The following is a 13,952-nucleotide window of genomic DNA, read 5'->3' on the forward strand; positions in this document are numbered from 1 at the left end:
CCCCCCCCCCCAGTCAGGCTCCTGGGGAGAGAAGAGGGGTCCGAGGGGCAGGCAGGGGCCATCGGCCTAAAGACCGCTCAGCCTAAAGCCCAGAGGCCTACGCTCTGGGCCGAGAGCCCACACTGACCTGGGTCAACCGCGCTCTGCTTCTTCTTCGAGTTGGTAACGATTTGGTTCTCATTCATCATCTGCACGTCCTGGTCCTCCACCTGATTGCTGGGGGGAGAAGACGGAGGGCTCGACCCCTGCCTCTGTCCCCGTTGGGGCAGGCAGGGGAGGCCGTGGCGCGGGCGGGGGGCGCACCTGATGATGGTGTGTTTCTCCTGGCGGCACACGTCCGCGTCGTCGGTGAAGAGGATGGTGTGATAGGGCACTGTGGGCTCGCACGTGGGCAGGATGCCCCCCACCAGGTGGCCCACCATGGCCAGGATCCCGTTGTATACCAGCAAGTCATCCACCAGGAGCTGGGCAGACAGAGGAGGGGGGCTGCACTGTGCGGCCGGGGACCCCCCCTTCCCACCCGCGGCCTCGGCCAAGCGGGGCCAAGCCTCGCCCGCTAGTCCAGCCTGGTTCTGAGGTCAGAGCTTCGCAACCCTCGGCCACACGGGGACGCGGAGGCTCAAAGGCTTCAGGTACCTTGAGCCCACGTGGTTGAGCGGGGAGGCAAATCCGGGTCTTTGGCCCCTGGGGGCCCGGTTCTCCCGGCCCCAGAGTTGCCTCCCAGTGTGAAGAATTCCCTACACCACTAGGACTGGAAAAGACAAGATGAAAGAAAAGCCTGTTTTTTTCAGGGTGATGATTCAAATCACTCGGGGCAGGTTCTGAATTCGCGATTGGATGGCGAATTCCCCTGCATCTGAGGGCCAGGCATTGGTGTCTAAGGTAGCAACGGAGAGAAGCAAATCAAACGGCGACACATGGTAATTGCCAGCAGGCTAATTACAGTGAGCATAATTATCTCAAAAAAACCAGCTAATAAGTACTTACACCAAACTCCTTCACCCCTCGATGGGGCGTTTTTGCGTAATTCCACAGTTTGATCATTGACACGGTGGTAGGCAGATCGAAAATCACATAAACCCGGTTCACCTGTCAGAGAGGAGAACTCATTAAACCAGGCATGTTTGGAAACAGAGGCAATGGGCAGGGGCGGGTGCCAGGGCCGTGGTGCTGGGGTTCCCGCTGCCTTCCGTCTCCTGGAAGCCCATCTTGAGTCCGGTCACGTGTGGCTGCGTTTGCAACGAGCTGCTGAGCTGGCTCTGGGAGGGCCTGGTTCCCTCGTTCAAATACCCGAGGAGAAATGGGTGCACCCTTCCCTCCCCCCAGGCCAGCCAAAAACATAGTACGGGCTTCATTGGCCAAAGGCGAGGGCCCAGGTCAGGGAGCACGGTCCCGGGGGGATCAGCGCGGCCTTGACCCTGATCTGTCCTTTCCCCAACCACAAGTGAGTGGCACAGCAGAGGCCCTGAGAGCAGGGTGGGGGATTTGCAGTGTGTGTCTTTGAAGCTCTGCCCCGCGCAGGGGGGGTGGGGACGTGACCAGATCAGTGGCAGGATCAGCTAGTTAGGTCAGACCCTTGGCTTCCCCCACCACACCCCCACCGCCTCAACAAAGACTCTCCAATATCAGGCGGCCCCTTGCACGACAGAATAAAGCAATAAGCATTCAGTGCTGGCCACAGACTGCAGGCTCCGTTTTGCCCCAGGCCCTGGGTCTCAGCCTCGTTGGCCATCGTCAGAAGGTCTCAGAGGAAGTCGCAGGGGGGTGGAGAGGGGGGGAGTACTGCTGGGGCAGGGTCAGCCTTCTGACGGCACCACGGAAATAACAGAGGTCCTCAAACTCAGTTGCCCCAGGGGCTCAAGCAGATAACAAATGTTTGAGTCCCGGGGCGCCTGGGTGGCTCAGTCTCTTGAGTGTCTGACGTTGGCTCAGGTCACGATCTCGGGGTTCGGTGGGTTCAAGCCCCGAGTCTGGCTCCCTGCTGTCAGCACAGAGCCCGCTTCAGACCCTCTGTCCTCCCCCCACCCCAACCCCTCCACAGCTGGTACTCTCTCAACAACAAACAAAGGTTTGAGTCCAGCTGGAGAGAGAGAGCTGGAGAGACAACCTCACACCAAAAGTCAAGTGAAAGATGGTGGGAAAACATGCATTGGCCAAACACAAGATGCCGTGGGTGGGCCGGGCCGGGCTCTCGGGGCTGAGACCTCCGTGCTTCTCCCCTGCGGTGCTGGGCTGGCCTTGGCGCAGCGGAGCGGTCAGACGCTCGGAGTTCAGGGTGGCGGGGGGCCACTGTCAGAAAAGCTCCAGTACAGAGCAAAGTATCCCTCCGAGCCCTTCTGCCCGGTCACACCGGGGAAGGGGACACCTTGGCGGTCACATGCACGCCCCAGGGCCTGCTGCACTTATGTAGCATGAGGCTGGCGCGGGGCTAGAACCGCCAGCCGCCCCCAGTTTGTCTCTTCTCTCTCTAGGTCCCCACCCTCAGGTCCCCCAGTGACAAGCAGGGCCCGTGGGAGGGTCTGAGATCTGCAAAACTGAGTCAGTTGAAGAGCCGGGGCCAGAGAGGAGGCAGGGCCGGGGTCCGGGGCCCTCAAGGAGAGGCAGAACAGGGAACATGGCCAGAGGCTGGAGGGCAGAGGGGCTTCTGCACGGGGCCTCCAGCGTTCCACGTGGGCAGCCCCTTGTCACAACCACCCCAAGCGCAAGGAGAAAGGACTCGCTGGAGGAGTTCTTGTCAGATGTGTGCGTCTGCGGGACGCCAGCTGTCCTGACAGCCCTCGGCATTTTGGTTTGCTGAAGATTAACGTGAGGACGCGTCCCCGAGACCAAGGACGCGAAGCGGCCCCGCCCATCCCAGGGCTGGCAGCCCCTGCGCACCCACCAGGCCGGGCAGGATGGGAGCCAGCCACATGTGCCGACCGTCGCTGGTGTCGTTCACTTGGTCGATGAGCTTATCAGGCGTCCGGACGTCCCCGCACACGCCCTCCAGGGAGTTCACGCTGTCGGGGAAGGCGGCGATATCTGGGGAGCCTCTAAGCTGCCATAACCGGGAGTGGTGTGCTGGAAGCCGTGTGCCACGCATGCGGCCACGGGCCTCCTCGCGCTGACGGCATGGCCCCGGGGACGCCCGGGCTGGCGGGCAGCACGGCCGTCTGCTGCTCTGGGCAGCCGGAAAAGTGACAGCCAAATCAGACATTCCGGGGAAAATGAGCACAGAGGCCAACGGGTGGGTGTGTGTGTGGGGGGGGCAGTTTCAAGGAAAGGGGAGGAGGCCACACAGACAGATGGCCGGGGATCAGTCTCCCCGGGATGCTGGAGGCAGGAACAGAATTTGTGGCTGATGCTTAGGAGAGTGGTTTCTTTTGCAAGGGGACTGGGTGGCGGCCGGACTGGACACGACATGTGAGGACCAGCCTGAGGCTGGATGCATGGTGGGGAGCGGAGGGGCACCTGACCCAGTCGTGGCCACTCAACTGCTGGACATTAGTGCCTATCTGGACAAACTAGTTCCAGCTTCTGCATTTTGACCGGAGGTCTCGGGAGAGTCAGAGAGCACCTTGGGGCTTGTTTCCTCACCTGTAAAATGGGTATAAAAACCTCCATATCCGGGGCACCTGGGTGGCTCAGTCAGTTAAGTGTCTGACTTCAGCTCAGGTCATGTTCTCATGGTTCGTGGGTTCGAGCCCCATGTTGGACTCTGTGCTGACAGCTCAGAGGCTGGAGCCTGCTTCGGATTCTGTGTCCCCCTCCCTCCCTCTCTCTCTCTCTCAAAAATAAACACTAAAAAAAATTAAAAGCCTCCACATCCCAGAATTGATGTGAGGATTTCAGAGGACACTGGATGTGAGCACACTCGCTAAAATCAATGGAGCCTTACACGTCCAAGGACTCACTAATAACAGTCAAAGCCACCACAATCATTCATGTCAAGTGAAGAGGATGGTGTCACCGGGGGAAGCCAGGGAATCCCAAAGAGGTGCAAGGCAGGCTTTGGGGCTGGACCTGCTCTGGCCAGTCCCTATGGTGGCCCAGGGGTCACAGGGCAAAGGCCCAGAGGGGTCAGGCAGGTGACAGCAAAGAGATGCATGACAGCTCAGTGGTCAGAGCATGGTCTCTGGAGGCGGACTCCCAGTCCTCACTCCTATGCTGTGTGACCTTGGGCAAGTTACTTGACTTCTCTGTGTCTCAGTTCTTCATTTGTAAAATGGGGATAACAGCATTCACTTCCCAAGACTGTTGTGAGACCAAACCAGGTCCCATGGGACAAGCCCTCACAGAGTGAGCCCTCAGCAAGTATTAGCAATCTGGGGGGCCTGGTAGAAAATAATAAGGACACGCGTGGAGAAAAAAAGGGCAGTGGATACTCCGGTCCGACCATCATGGCTGTGCATGACCGTGGCCTCAAACACTGCTGATTTCTCAAGAGTGGCTGAAGATGGACGTGTTCCTGTGAAACGCCCTGATCTTTAAAAAATATTAGCAACTCGTCTGAAGTATTTCAACACTCAGTGGGCTAATCATTTGCGAATTCTGGCGTGGGCCCTCCATGAACAAAGGGGTTGGTGAATTTGCTGGGCTGAACACAGGGCCTCCGGCTGCTCCCTGCAGGCCTTGCCAGAGCCTTTAGAACCCCAAAGTGCCTGTGGCTCTCCAGGACGGGGTGCAGTTGGTACCCTGGACCACAGGACTCTCTGTTTTGTGGGATTCATGACCTTGGCACTCCCAAGGGTCAGCATCTGGCCATCAGCTGAAGCCCCTGAGCTTTCGGTCCCGGGGTCTGGTTCTTACAGCACTATTCCCTCCCCTTCCCCTGGCCCCCTCACATTCCCTTGCTCAGGGTGGGGCCCCCTTCTGCCTAGAAAGGATACTGTTTTCCGACAGAGGGATTTTTTCTCCCCGCTCATCGTATAGCTCCAGGCCCGTGAGACCGATGTAATAGGGGTCACCCCAGCTGGTCAGGAGCTGGAACTGAAAGATGACTGGGCCACAGCATTAAGGAAAAATAGGCTTAATTTTCTGAGAACAAAGCAAGACAATGGCAGAGGTAACGTTAGGATATATTTTTTGCGGGGCTTATGCAGTGAAGGAGAGAGAAAAAAAAAATCACTTTTTCCCGCATGAGACAGAAGTCTGTCCAGATACGTGTGGCATCGAACTGTCTTTACTGTGAGCTGCGCGTGCGTGTGTTTTAGGAGCGAACAACCTTCCTCCACGTCCCGGGAGACGGGAGGGCCGGGGGGGCAGCCCTTCTCCAGGGAGCTGGTGGGAAGGAGGCCCATTTGCGTCAGAAACTCGTCGTGTGGTCGTGCTGGACAAAGGGACCGGGACTCAAACTCTCTCGTGCCTCAGTTTCCCTGGTTATGAGATGTCAAGAACGGAGCACCTGCTCTCTCCTCCACCCACTTCAAGTGTGCAGGGGGCAGGGGGGGAGGTACATGAGCACCAGGAGGGCTGTGGCCGTGGCAGGGTGACCCAAGTCCTATCCCACAGACACAGTGGGGCACCAAGCCCATCCGTGGCCCCGTCCCCAACCTGCTCCCAGCATTCCAGGGGCAGGCAGGGCAGGAAACCAGAGGGGCGGCTCTGGGCAATATCATAGCCACAAGCAGACCTGCCAGAAGAACGGGCCAGCGAGAGAGCCGGGTTCACGTTCACTAACCTGTCCTGTCCCTTCCCAGCTATGTGGCCTGGGGCAAGTTACTTGGCCTCTCTGGGCCTCAGTTCTCTCATCTGTGAAGTGGGGATGCTAGCCCAGGGCTGTGGTGAGGCCGGAGCTCACACGGGCAGCCTGCTGTGAGCAGTGCCAGGCCGAGGAAAGGGCTAGCAACTGTGAGCTGCCCTTACTTCCATCTTCACCTCCTCCCTGCCTGGAGCCCAGGACAGCCTCCAGTTTAGGGCCTGCGGAAAGCTCCAGCTTCTCTGGGCCCTCCCCTCTGGAGTCCCGGGTGCGGCCCCCTGAAAGTCGGCCGGCCAGGCGGTGGGATCTGGGACTCGGGTCGTTGTTCCGCTGCCCCCCCCTCCCCCGGCAGTACCCGGTGGACCCGAGGACCCGCCAACCCTCCCGTCGTCTCCCGGGTTTCCCTGCCTGGTGAACCCCAATGTCACCACAGGGGCTGAGCCCTGTCCTGGGGCTCCAGGCGGGGCCCCCGAGGGCCTGTGCAGGGAGGATACAGCCGCAGGGCATCAGGGGTGCCTCGTAGTCCATGCTTGCCCGTTCCTGGCTTTGCGTGCTGAGCCTAAAAAAAACAAAACAAAACACAAAACAGCACCAGGAAGCAGAAGATTGTGACTACCCTGATCGCTGGTCAGTTGTCCCCCGGGCAAAAGACTTTGAAGACCATATGGCCCTGGGAGGTGGGTACCCTTATAGCCCTGGGTTGCGGGTGAGGCGCACAGAGAGGTGAAGTCACTTGCTCAGGGCCACCTGGAGGGCAGGCGGCAGAACTGGGATGTGGCCTGAGGTTGTCTGGTTCCGGAGTCCACACTTAACCACCCAGCACTACGGCCCCTTCATGAACAAGGCGAGTCCACGCTGCGCTGACAGCTGGGCTGGAGCCAGGGCGGGGTGGAGTGCCCGGCTGGGGTAGGCCACCCTAGGGGGTGGCCAGGGACCTGGCGCCTGCGCTGAGAGGGAGGCAGCCGCACAGAGTCAGAGCTGAACCCTCTAAGCAGAGGGGCAGCCAGAGCAAAGGCCCTGTGGTGGGGAAGCACCGGGGGGCTGGGGTGCGGGTCGGGAAGGGAGAGGAGGCCAGTGGAAGGTGGGTTGTATCCTGAAGGCTTTGGCTTTGTGATCCTGAGCAAGTGGCTTCAATAGCAGGGGCCTCAGTTCCCACATCTGTACAACGAGCATAATAATCCCTACTTCAAAGGGTGGGTAGAAGGATAAAAACAAAGCATCAGACCAGAGCCAGCACTTGGAAGTGGGTGTGGTGGTTGTCTCTTCTCCACACTCTGCCCCACAGGGTCTCTCTCCCAGGTCCACAGCCAGTACCCCCCAGGCCTTCCTGGTTTTCTTCAATTTCAAGAGCAATCTTATAATTACATGGCTGTTCCCAATGACCGGCCCAACAAGCGATCCCAGCCACAGTGGAGGGAAACTCGTTTGTTTTGTGAGCTTGGCCTCCGGCGTTTGGACTTCAGGGGCTTTAAATGAGTTAACTGAACATGGCATTTACAAATTGTTAGGACCTATAATGCAGCTGAGACAGGGGCCAAGAAATACCAGTGAACCCACAAAATGTTAGGCTCTCATTTTCTCTTTGACTCTAAACTGGGAACTCAGAAACAAGAGAGAGAGAGAGAGAGAGAAGGCCCTTCCCTGAATTGGCCGGCGGGCATTTCTGGAATAGAGGCAGGCTGGAGCCTCTTTTCCCAGCAGGAAGTGCAACGAAGCATTTAAAATTTCCAGCACTCCAGACTGTGAGCAGCCCAAACATCCCTAGACAAGGTGGGTACATCCCACAGGCTTCCGGAGAGGCTTGGCTGAGCTTTAGAAAACCGCCAAGTTGAAAAGCAACGCGTTTGATCATCGTTTCAAAACCTTTAGGTATAAACTTCAGAGCGACGTGTGGAGCCGGCAGCCCCGAGGACCGGCAGCCCCGAGGACCGGGGGAGGGGACACTCCTGGGCCTCCCCCCACTCACCTCCGGGCCGGCTGGGGCAGCTGTCGAGCCTGGAGGTAATCCACAAAGAGAATTTCTTGAGCGAAATCAAAGTGGCAGTTGCCTGGTCCCTTCCGGATGAGGAAGCCCTCGGGAGGGGAGATGCACAGGCCGTCCAGGGACACGTGGACGATCTTGGCCTAGCAAACAAAGGAAAACCCGTGCCTTAAGGAAGGAGGCCAGCGTGGAGGTCGGGCATGTTGCCGTGTGTGACGAGCGGCCTTCACAGAGCCCCCACGCCGGACAGACAGCCTGGCCTGGCCTCTCCCTCAGGCCAGAAGCACCGCGTCAGGCCACTTTCCGGGGCCACCCCCACTCCCTGCCAGGCGCCGTGCTGGGCACTGGGCAGACGGCAGGGGACGATGGTGGTCCACAAGCAGGGGTGGCGCCTGACTCGGCCCGGATCCCCACCCCCCTCACCCGCTGCAGAGCAGCTCAATGGTCAAGGGCGTCGGACTCAGGTGCCCCGACCTCCACCATTAGTCGCTGTGCAAGTTACTTAACCTCCCTATGCTTCAACTGCCTCCTCTGTTAAATGGGCTTGACGATGAGTAAACGTATGCAAAAGATGCGGAATGCAGCGCCTGGTACAAGAGATGTACTCAGTAGGTGTTGGGCACTGACCCTTCTTCAAGCCCCACCTCACAATCTTCCACTTCTATGCTGTTCCCAGGACAGAATGAGTCCCTCCCTGATCTTTCTTCTCATGGCCCTCAGCTCGTCCTTTTTAAAAATGTTTGTTTATTTTTTGAGAGAGTGGAAGTGTGAGCAGAGAAGGGACAGAGAGAGGGCTTTGTGCTGACGGCAGCAAGTCCAATGTGGGGCTCGAACTCATGAACTGAGACATCATGACCTGAGCTGAAGTCGGACGCTTCACCGATGGAGCCCCCCAGGTGCCCCCTTAGCTCACGTGGTCCCCAACAGTGTCCTCGGCAGTTTCTGGGTCTCCCTCTGCAGCAGAGGCCCTGGCAGGGTCACCTATACCTGCTTCCTGGCCTGGTGCTGAGTGGGTGCTTTCCAGCCCGCTGAATGGGGGGCGGGGGGTCTGGGCCAACCGGTTGCCCTGTTCTAGGACAGACTTCACCAGCCACGTAGCCAGGATCTGCCCGTGAACCTCCAAGCCTGAACGGCAGGGTCTGAGGCGGCTCAGGTCTGCCTCCCTTGGGCAGGGGGGCGGTAGGTGAGCAGAGAGGGGCGGTAGACCAGCGCTCTCTTTCCGACTACACGTTTTGGAATCAGGGCCCCTTGCATCTTCCTGGTGAGGAACAGGGGCCCAACTGCTGACCATACTGGCAGATTCTCAGCCCCAGGAGACGCGGAGGGGCTGTGCAGAAAGAACGAGGCCCTGCCCCGGGTCTCAGAGAGAACGCATGTGCCCCGGGGGCCCTTCCTTCCTTCAGCACTTAGGGATTCCCCTCAGGGCAGCCGGGCACGGGGCACAGACGCCGGCCGCGCGTAGGGTTAAATGGCTTCAGCGGTGGCTGGATATGGGGGCCCAAGAGCTGTCACTGCCTCTCCCCGCTCGGCCTTGCTCCAGGCTGATTCAGCCCCTGGCCCCGGCGCTGGACCTGGACGCACAGAACTGTAACCCGCTTGTCATACGATTGGCCCAGGGGCGCAGACCTGCACCGGCACGGTCAGCACGACTCCTCGGGTCCTTCTTCAGCTGGGCTTGGGGCTAGCGGGGGGCTGGCGACAGAGCAGCGCAGAGGCCCAGGAAGGCTCTGTCCCTCCTCCAGCGCCACCGCCTCCACTAGGAAGTGTCCCTGACTTCCCCAGGCCTCTGTTTAGTCCCTTGGATGGGGCTTCTACTATCGTCTCCTTCTTACGGCCAAGGAAATAGGAGTTCAGAGAGGTTAAGCAATTTTCCTGAGGACACACTGCAGGGATCTGAGGCTCCATCTCTAGCGTGCAAGGCCTGGCTCTCATCACATGCCAGGGACCTGTAACCTGAGCACCCAGAGAGCCTTGGGAGTACCGGCGGCCAAGGCATTTTCCTGGGGTGCAAATGGTTGTTGCCACCATGCTGCCCTCCAGGGTTTGCCCTTCCAGGCTGTGCCCATCTCTCCAGTCCCACGGTGGCCATCTGTCACTGGCACCGAGGCTGGTGGCGGCCAGGCTTGTGGGAAGCAGGGGCTCTGGGTCCAACATTTCCAGGCAGCAAATCCAGGCCGTGGAGGCACAACCGGCCAGACTGATTCACTCAAGGGAACATAAAGGCTCAGAGGCCCGAGTTGAGCCAGAGAGGGAGCTTTTAACGCCAGTGTATCTGACCTTTTAGACCTGCTGAACTTGAGAGCGTGCTCTGGGAACGGGGGCGTGGCCTGGGGGGCTTGTGAACCGTGCTGCTCCGGAAGGCGAGCCCCCTGGGGGGCTGCTGACTCTCCTGTGGCAAACCCCCACAGTTCTGCAAGCCCCATGGGGCCTGTAGAAGGAACTCTCTGGCAGGTGCATGTGGGGGAGCCACACGTGGGGCTCACGGGACCCGAGGCCAAGGCCTGGTTTGGTCAGCTTCCGTATGGCAGAGGATGATGGGTACTCTCCCAAGGCAGGCATCATCCACCTCCTCACTTGACAGACAGGGAAACTGAGGCCCAGGGGAAGCAGGCCACTTGCCCAAGACCACACAGCTGCTTAGGGTCAGAGCTGGGATTCAGACTGGGGCCTGTGACTTTGGGGCCCTAACTGCATTGCTGCATTTTCAGTGGCCTTCTCACTGTCACCCCTGTGTGGCAGGGGAAGGGGACAAACTCATCACAGGTCATAGTCACAGGAGGACAGAAAAGCCCACGAAAAGGGCACTTGGGATGCTCTTTGTCCACACCACAGCAGCGGCACGCCCAGCAGCGGAAGCACGTGCTGGGGAACTGAGCGTGGGCTCCAGCCGTGTGACCCTGGACGAGTGAATGGACCATCCTGAACCCCAATTTTTTATACTCTGAAAGATGGGGGTCCTGACACCAGCCTCCCAGAGGCTGGAGCAAGGGCCCCATGAAACGAATGGGTGCAAAGCCCTCAGCTCAGGGCCTGGCACCCTACCCTCAACAAACCACAGGGCCTCTGTCCGGCGCTAGGCTCAGGGCCTGGGCCTGTTGGGAATGCCTGAGCCCCAGGAGACACAAAGTGTCCCAAGTCTGCCCTGGGCTCTTTAGCCCACATTTGCTGTTTGCAGGAGAAGCAAATAGCAGTGTGTTCTCTCCCTGGTTATAACCCCACCCCCTGGCTCCATTTGGTAAGTTCTGGAAGATTTATGCCCCTCTCTGGCAGCTACACCAGCCATTCATCAAGGCGCTGTTTCCCTGACAGTGGACTGAGCTCACTTCTATTCCCCAGCTTACCCCGCGATAGGTGTCCTCGGGAGATTTATTGTAGTTCCAGAAGCGCAGGCCTGCGATGTTTTCGGCTCTGTCGAAGCGGATCGTGACCACGTGGTCCAGGCCCGGGGAGAAGGGGACCAGCCACATATGCTCATCCTCCATGGTGATGTTGGCACCATCGACTAACCTGCAAACAGTGGGGAGGGTGCGGTCAGGTGGGGCTTGGCCATGTCCTCTGGGGGAAATCAGAGTGGGGTCTATACCCCCCATCGGCCCCTGGCACCCCCTGCACCGGCCTGGCTGTGTTGGGCTTGTTAGGGGGGCCTGATTATAGCCACAGGGAGGGGCCACGAAAATCAGACAAAATACAAAAATGGGAAGAAGTAACAGTCTGTGCTGTTAAAGGTGGGGTGAGCCAGCCATCAAGGCTTTTTCTTTTTAAATTTTTTAATGTTTATTTTTGAGAAATGGNGGGGGGGGCGGGGGAGAGAGAGAGAGGGAGACATGGAATCCGAAGCAGGCTCTAGGCTCTGAGCTGTCAGCACAGAGCCCAACGCGGGGCTCGAACCCACAAACCACGAGATCATGACCTGAGTCAAAGTCGGACGCTTAACCGACTGAGCCACCCAGGAGCCCTGCCATCAAGGTCTAAAATAGATGAGGAGAATGTGTCATCTTTCTGGACCCTTTGGGATTCCATTTCTGGAACTCTTTTCCTCTAAGGAAAATTTGTTCAACCCGCGGGAAGATATTCATTATAGTGTTGTTTATTATAAACAGCAAAAAAACACCACCACAAAAAACAATGATCGAAAATACCTCCAAGAGGCTCAAAACACAAAGAGTGAAGTACATCTGTACACTTGTTAAAACAATAATCATGAGGATGACGCGGTGACATGAAAAAGGCGGCCACGGGTACTGATTTTAATGCTGGAAAACGGGCACAGGGACCAGAATCGGGCACGCAGAAGTGAAACGCACATTTGTGCCAGCAGAGGGGGGGGGGNCCCTGTTTTCCAAACTTTGTGTAAGACGCTGCATGGGCTCTACGGCGCATTTTGAAAGAATTTGATTCCTTCTTTCTTGCATCGGGGAGAGAGATACTAAGGCGCTAGGGTGCACTTGGCCGCTGTTGGTGTGGGAACAGCACAGGAAGGGGCAGGTGGGTCAGTGGGGAGCTGGTCTGCAGCCCAGGGCAGCCCCCGCCCCTCAAAGGGAGCCCCTGGCGCCGTCACGCGCTTCTTCACCACTGTTCTGAATGAACCTGGCACCTCACCCGAACTGTACTCCCATCCTGGCCGGTTTCTGGGCCTCATGCTTGAAACAGCCTGCCTCTTCGTTCTCGACTTTGCCTGTTTTCATCCCAGAGACCATTCTGCCACTGGCGGCCCTCGTCTGCCCGGCGCGGCGCAGCCTTGACCCCAGGCCGTTATATCGTGGCTCAGGCCTGTGTCCTGGCATCCCCACTGCGCAGCCTGGCCGGGAACAGGGGGCCCCAACTCTCAGCCCCTCGGGTAACCCTCTCCCCTCCCCTTCCTGTTTTCCTGGTGACTCAGAGGCTGCTGCACTGGGAGAACTTCCTAGATTTTAAAATAAACCTTATTTTTTCTACGTTTTAAAGTTCTGGATTTGGAATAAACCTTACAATCTAAGTGTTCACCCAGGGAGGTGAACACTTAGATATTAGATTAGATTAGATTAGATTAGATTAGATTAGAAAAAAAGGTGTTTCTTTTTTTTCTTTCCCTAAAAGGCGGTTATTAAACTGATGGATGGTGTGTCTTACTATTGCTGGTACCTTAAAACTGAGGAGAGTCAGCAATTTAAAATGGAGGTGTTTGTGGAATTAGGCCGACGAGAGAACCTTCTATTTCCTTCTGAACGCAATTGCTTCTCTGTCCTAGAGATGGGGCTACCTCCATAGCAAAACTGCTTCCTAACTCTGAAAGTAGCGAGGGTTGTTGAAGCAGTTATAGTTGACAGTGAAGGGAAGTCCCCATGGACAACCTCAAGAATATCTAAATGATACTTCCCAGCTCTGTCCGCAGAAAAACCTAGAAACTGGTTCCACAGAAACCCAGCAGCAATGAGGTTCTCTAGTGGCTACATTATGGTCTCTAAATACCATTTCCCACTGGAAGGAACCAGAACTTCCTGGGGAAGGTGGCCGATTCCACATCTGGGATAAGAAATATCCAAGAGGAGCCTGGGATATCTTGTCACATCGGAAAGCAGGGAAGCTGTCACAGACTACTATTTTAAAAAACGGATGCAGGGGATGCCTGGGTGGCTCAGTCGGTTGAGCGTCTGACTTCAGCTCAGGTCATGATCTCACGGTTCATGGGTTTGAGGCTCGTGTTGGGCTCCGTGTTGACGGCTCAGGGCCTGGAGCCTGCTTCAGATTCTGTGTACCCCCCGCCCCGCCCCTCCCCTGCTTGTGCTCTGTCTCTCAAAAGTAAATAAATGTTTAAAAAATTAAAAAAAAGGAGCTCTCAGTATCTCAGAGCATCAATAAGATAAAAGCTGTAATAAATTGAAAAGCTTCAAACACAGTCTGTTTAAATTCATGATTTATGACAGTCAGACACAGACTTTTTTTTTTTTTTTAAAGTAGGCTTCCCACCCAGCATGGAGCTCAACGTGGGGCTTGAACTCATGACCCCAAGATCAAGACCTGAGCTGAGATCAAGAGTCAGACGCTTAACCAACTGAGCCACCCGGGCGCCCCCAAACACAAATGTTTTAGTATGCCAGAGAAACACTTTTTTATTTTGAGAACTGAAAAATAAAGGGAAAGAACCAAGCATTTAGACTGCCTTTCCTATTTGACTTGTACCTCAGAGTAACCAAATCATTGAAGAAAAATTTCTTTTTATTGATGAAAAAAAGAAGGATAGGATCAGTGCACCACCATCATGCAACCAACCCCTAATGTAGTAATGGATGTGCCCGCTGAACACAGACCGCCAGC

The 13,952-nt window shown here is 57.0% G+C and overlaps 1 protein-coding gene across 3 annotated transcripts in view; it reads right to left on the reverse strand.

Moving 5' to 3' along the window:
• KATNIP (katanin interacting protein) overlaps window positions 1-13,952 on the reverse strand; it is a 193,977-nt gene that overhangs the window by 2,147 nt on the left and 177,878 nt on the right. For 2 of the 3 annotated variants that reach the window (XM_077760457.1, XM_077760456.1), the window contains 8 exons: window positions 11,000-11,165; window positions 7,644-7,801; window positions 6,172-6,236; window positions 4,869-4,979; window positions 2,882-3,021; window positions 988-1,089; window positions 304-464; window positions 128-216 (listed from right to left, as the gene is read on the reverse strand). In XM_077760457.1, the coding sequence (XP_077616583.1) occupies window positions 128-216; window positions 304-464; window positions 988-1,089; window positions 2,882-3,021; window positions 4,869-4,979; window positions 6,172-6,236; window positions 7,644-7,801; window positions 11,000-11,165 (992 nt within the window). Of the gene's footprint in view, window positions 1-127; window positions 217-303; window positions 465-987; window positions 1,090-2,881; window positions 3,022-4,868; window positions 4,980-6,171; window positions 6,237-7,643; window positions 7,802-10,999; window positions 11,166-13,952 lie in introns of those variants that run through there. The other variant, XR_013334225.1, reaches the window with a different exon arrangement.

Source organism: Crocuta crocuta, unplaced genomic scaffold (genome assembly GCF_008692635.1).
Source record: "Crocuta crocuta isolate KB4526 unplaced genomic scaffold, BGI_CrCroc_1.0 scaffold73, whole genome shotgun sequence".
Taxonomy (NCBI): domain Eukaryota; kingdom Metazoa; phylum Chordata; class Mammalia; order Carnivora; family Hyaenidae; genus Crocuta; species Crocuta crocuta.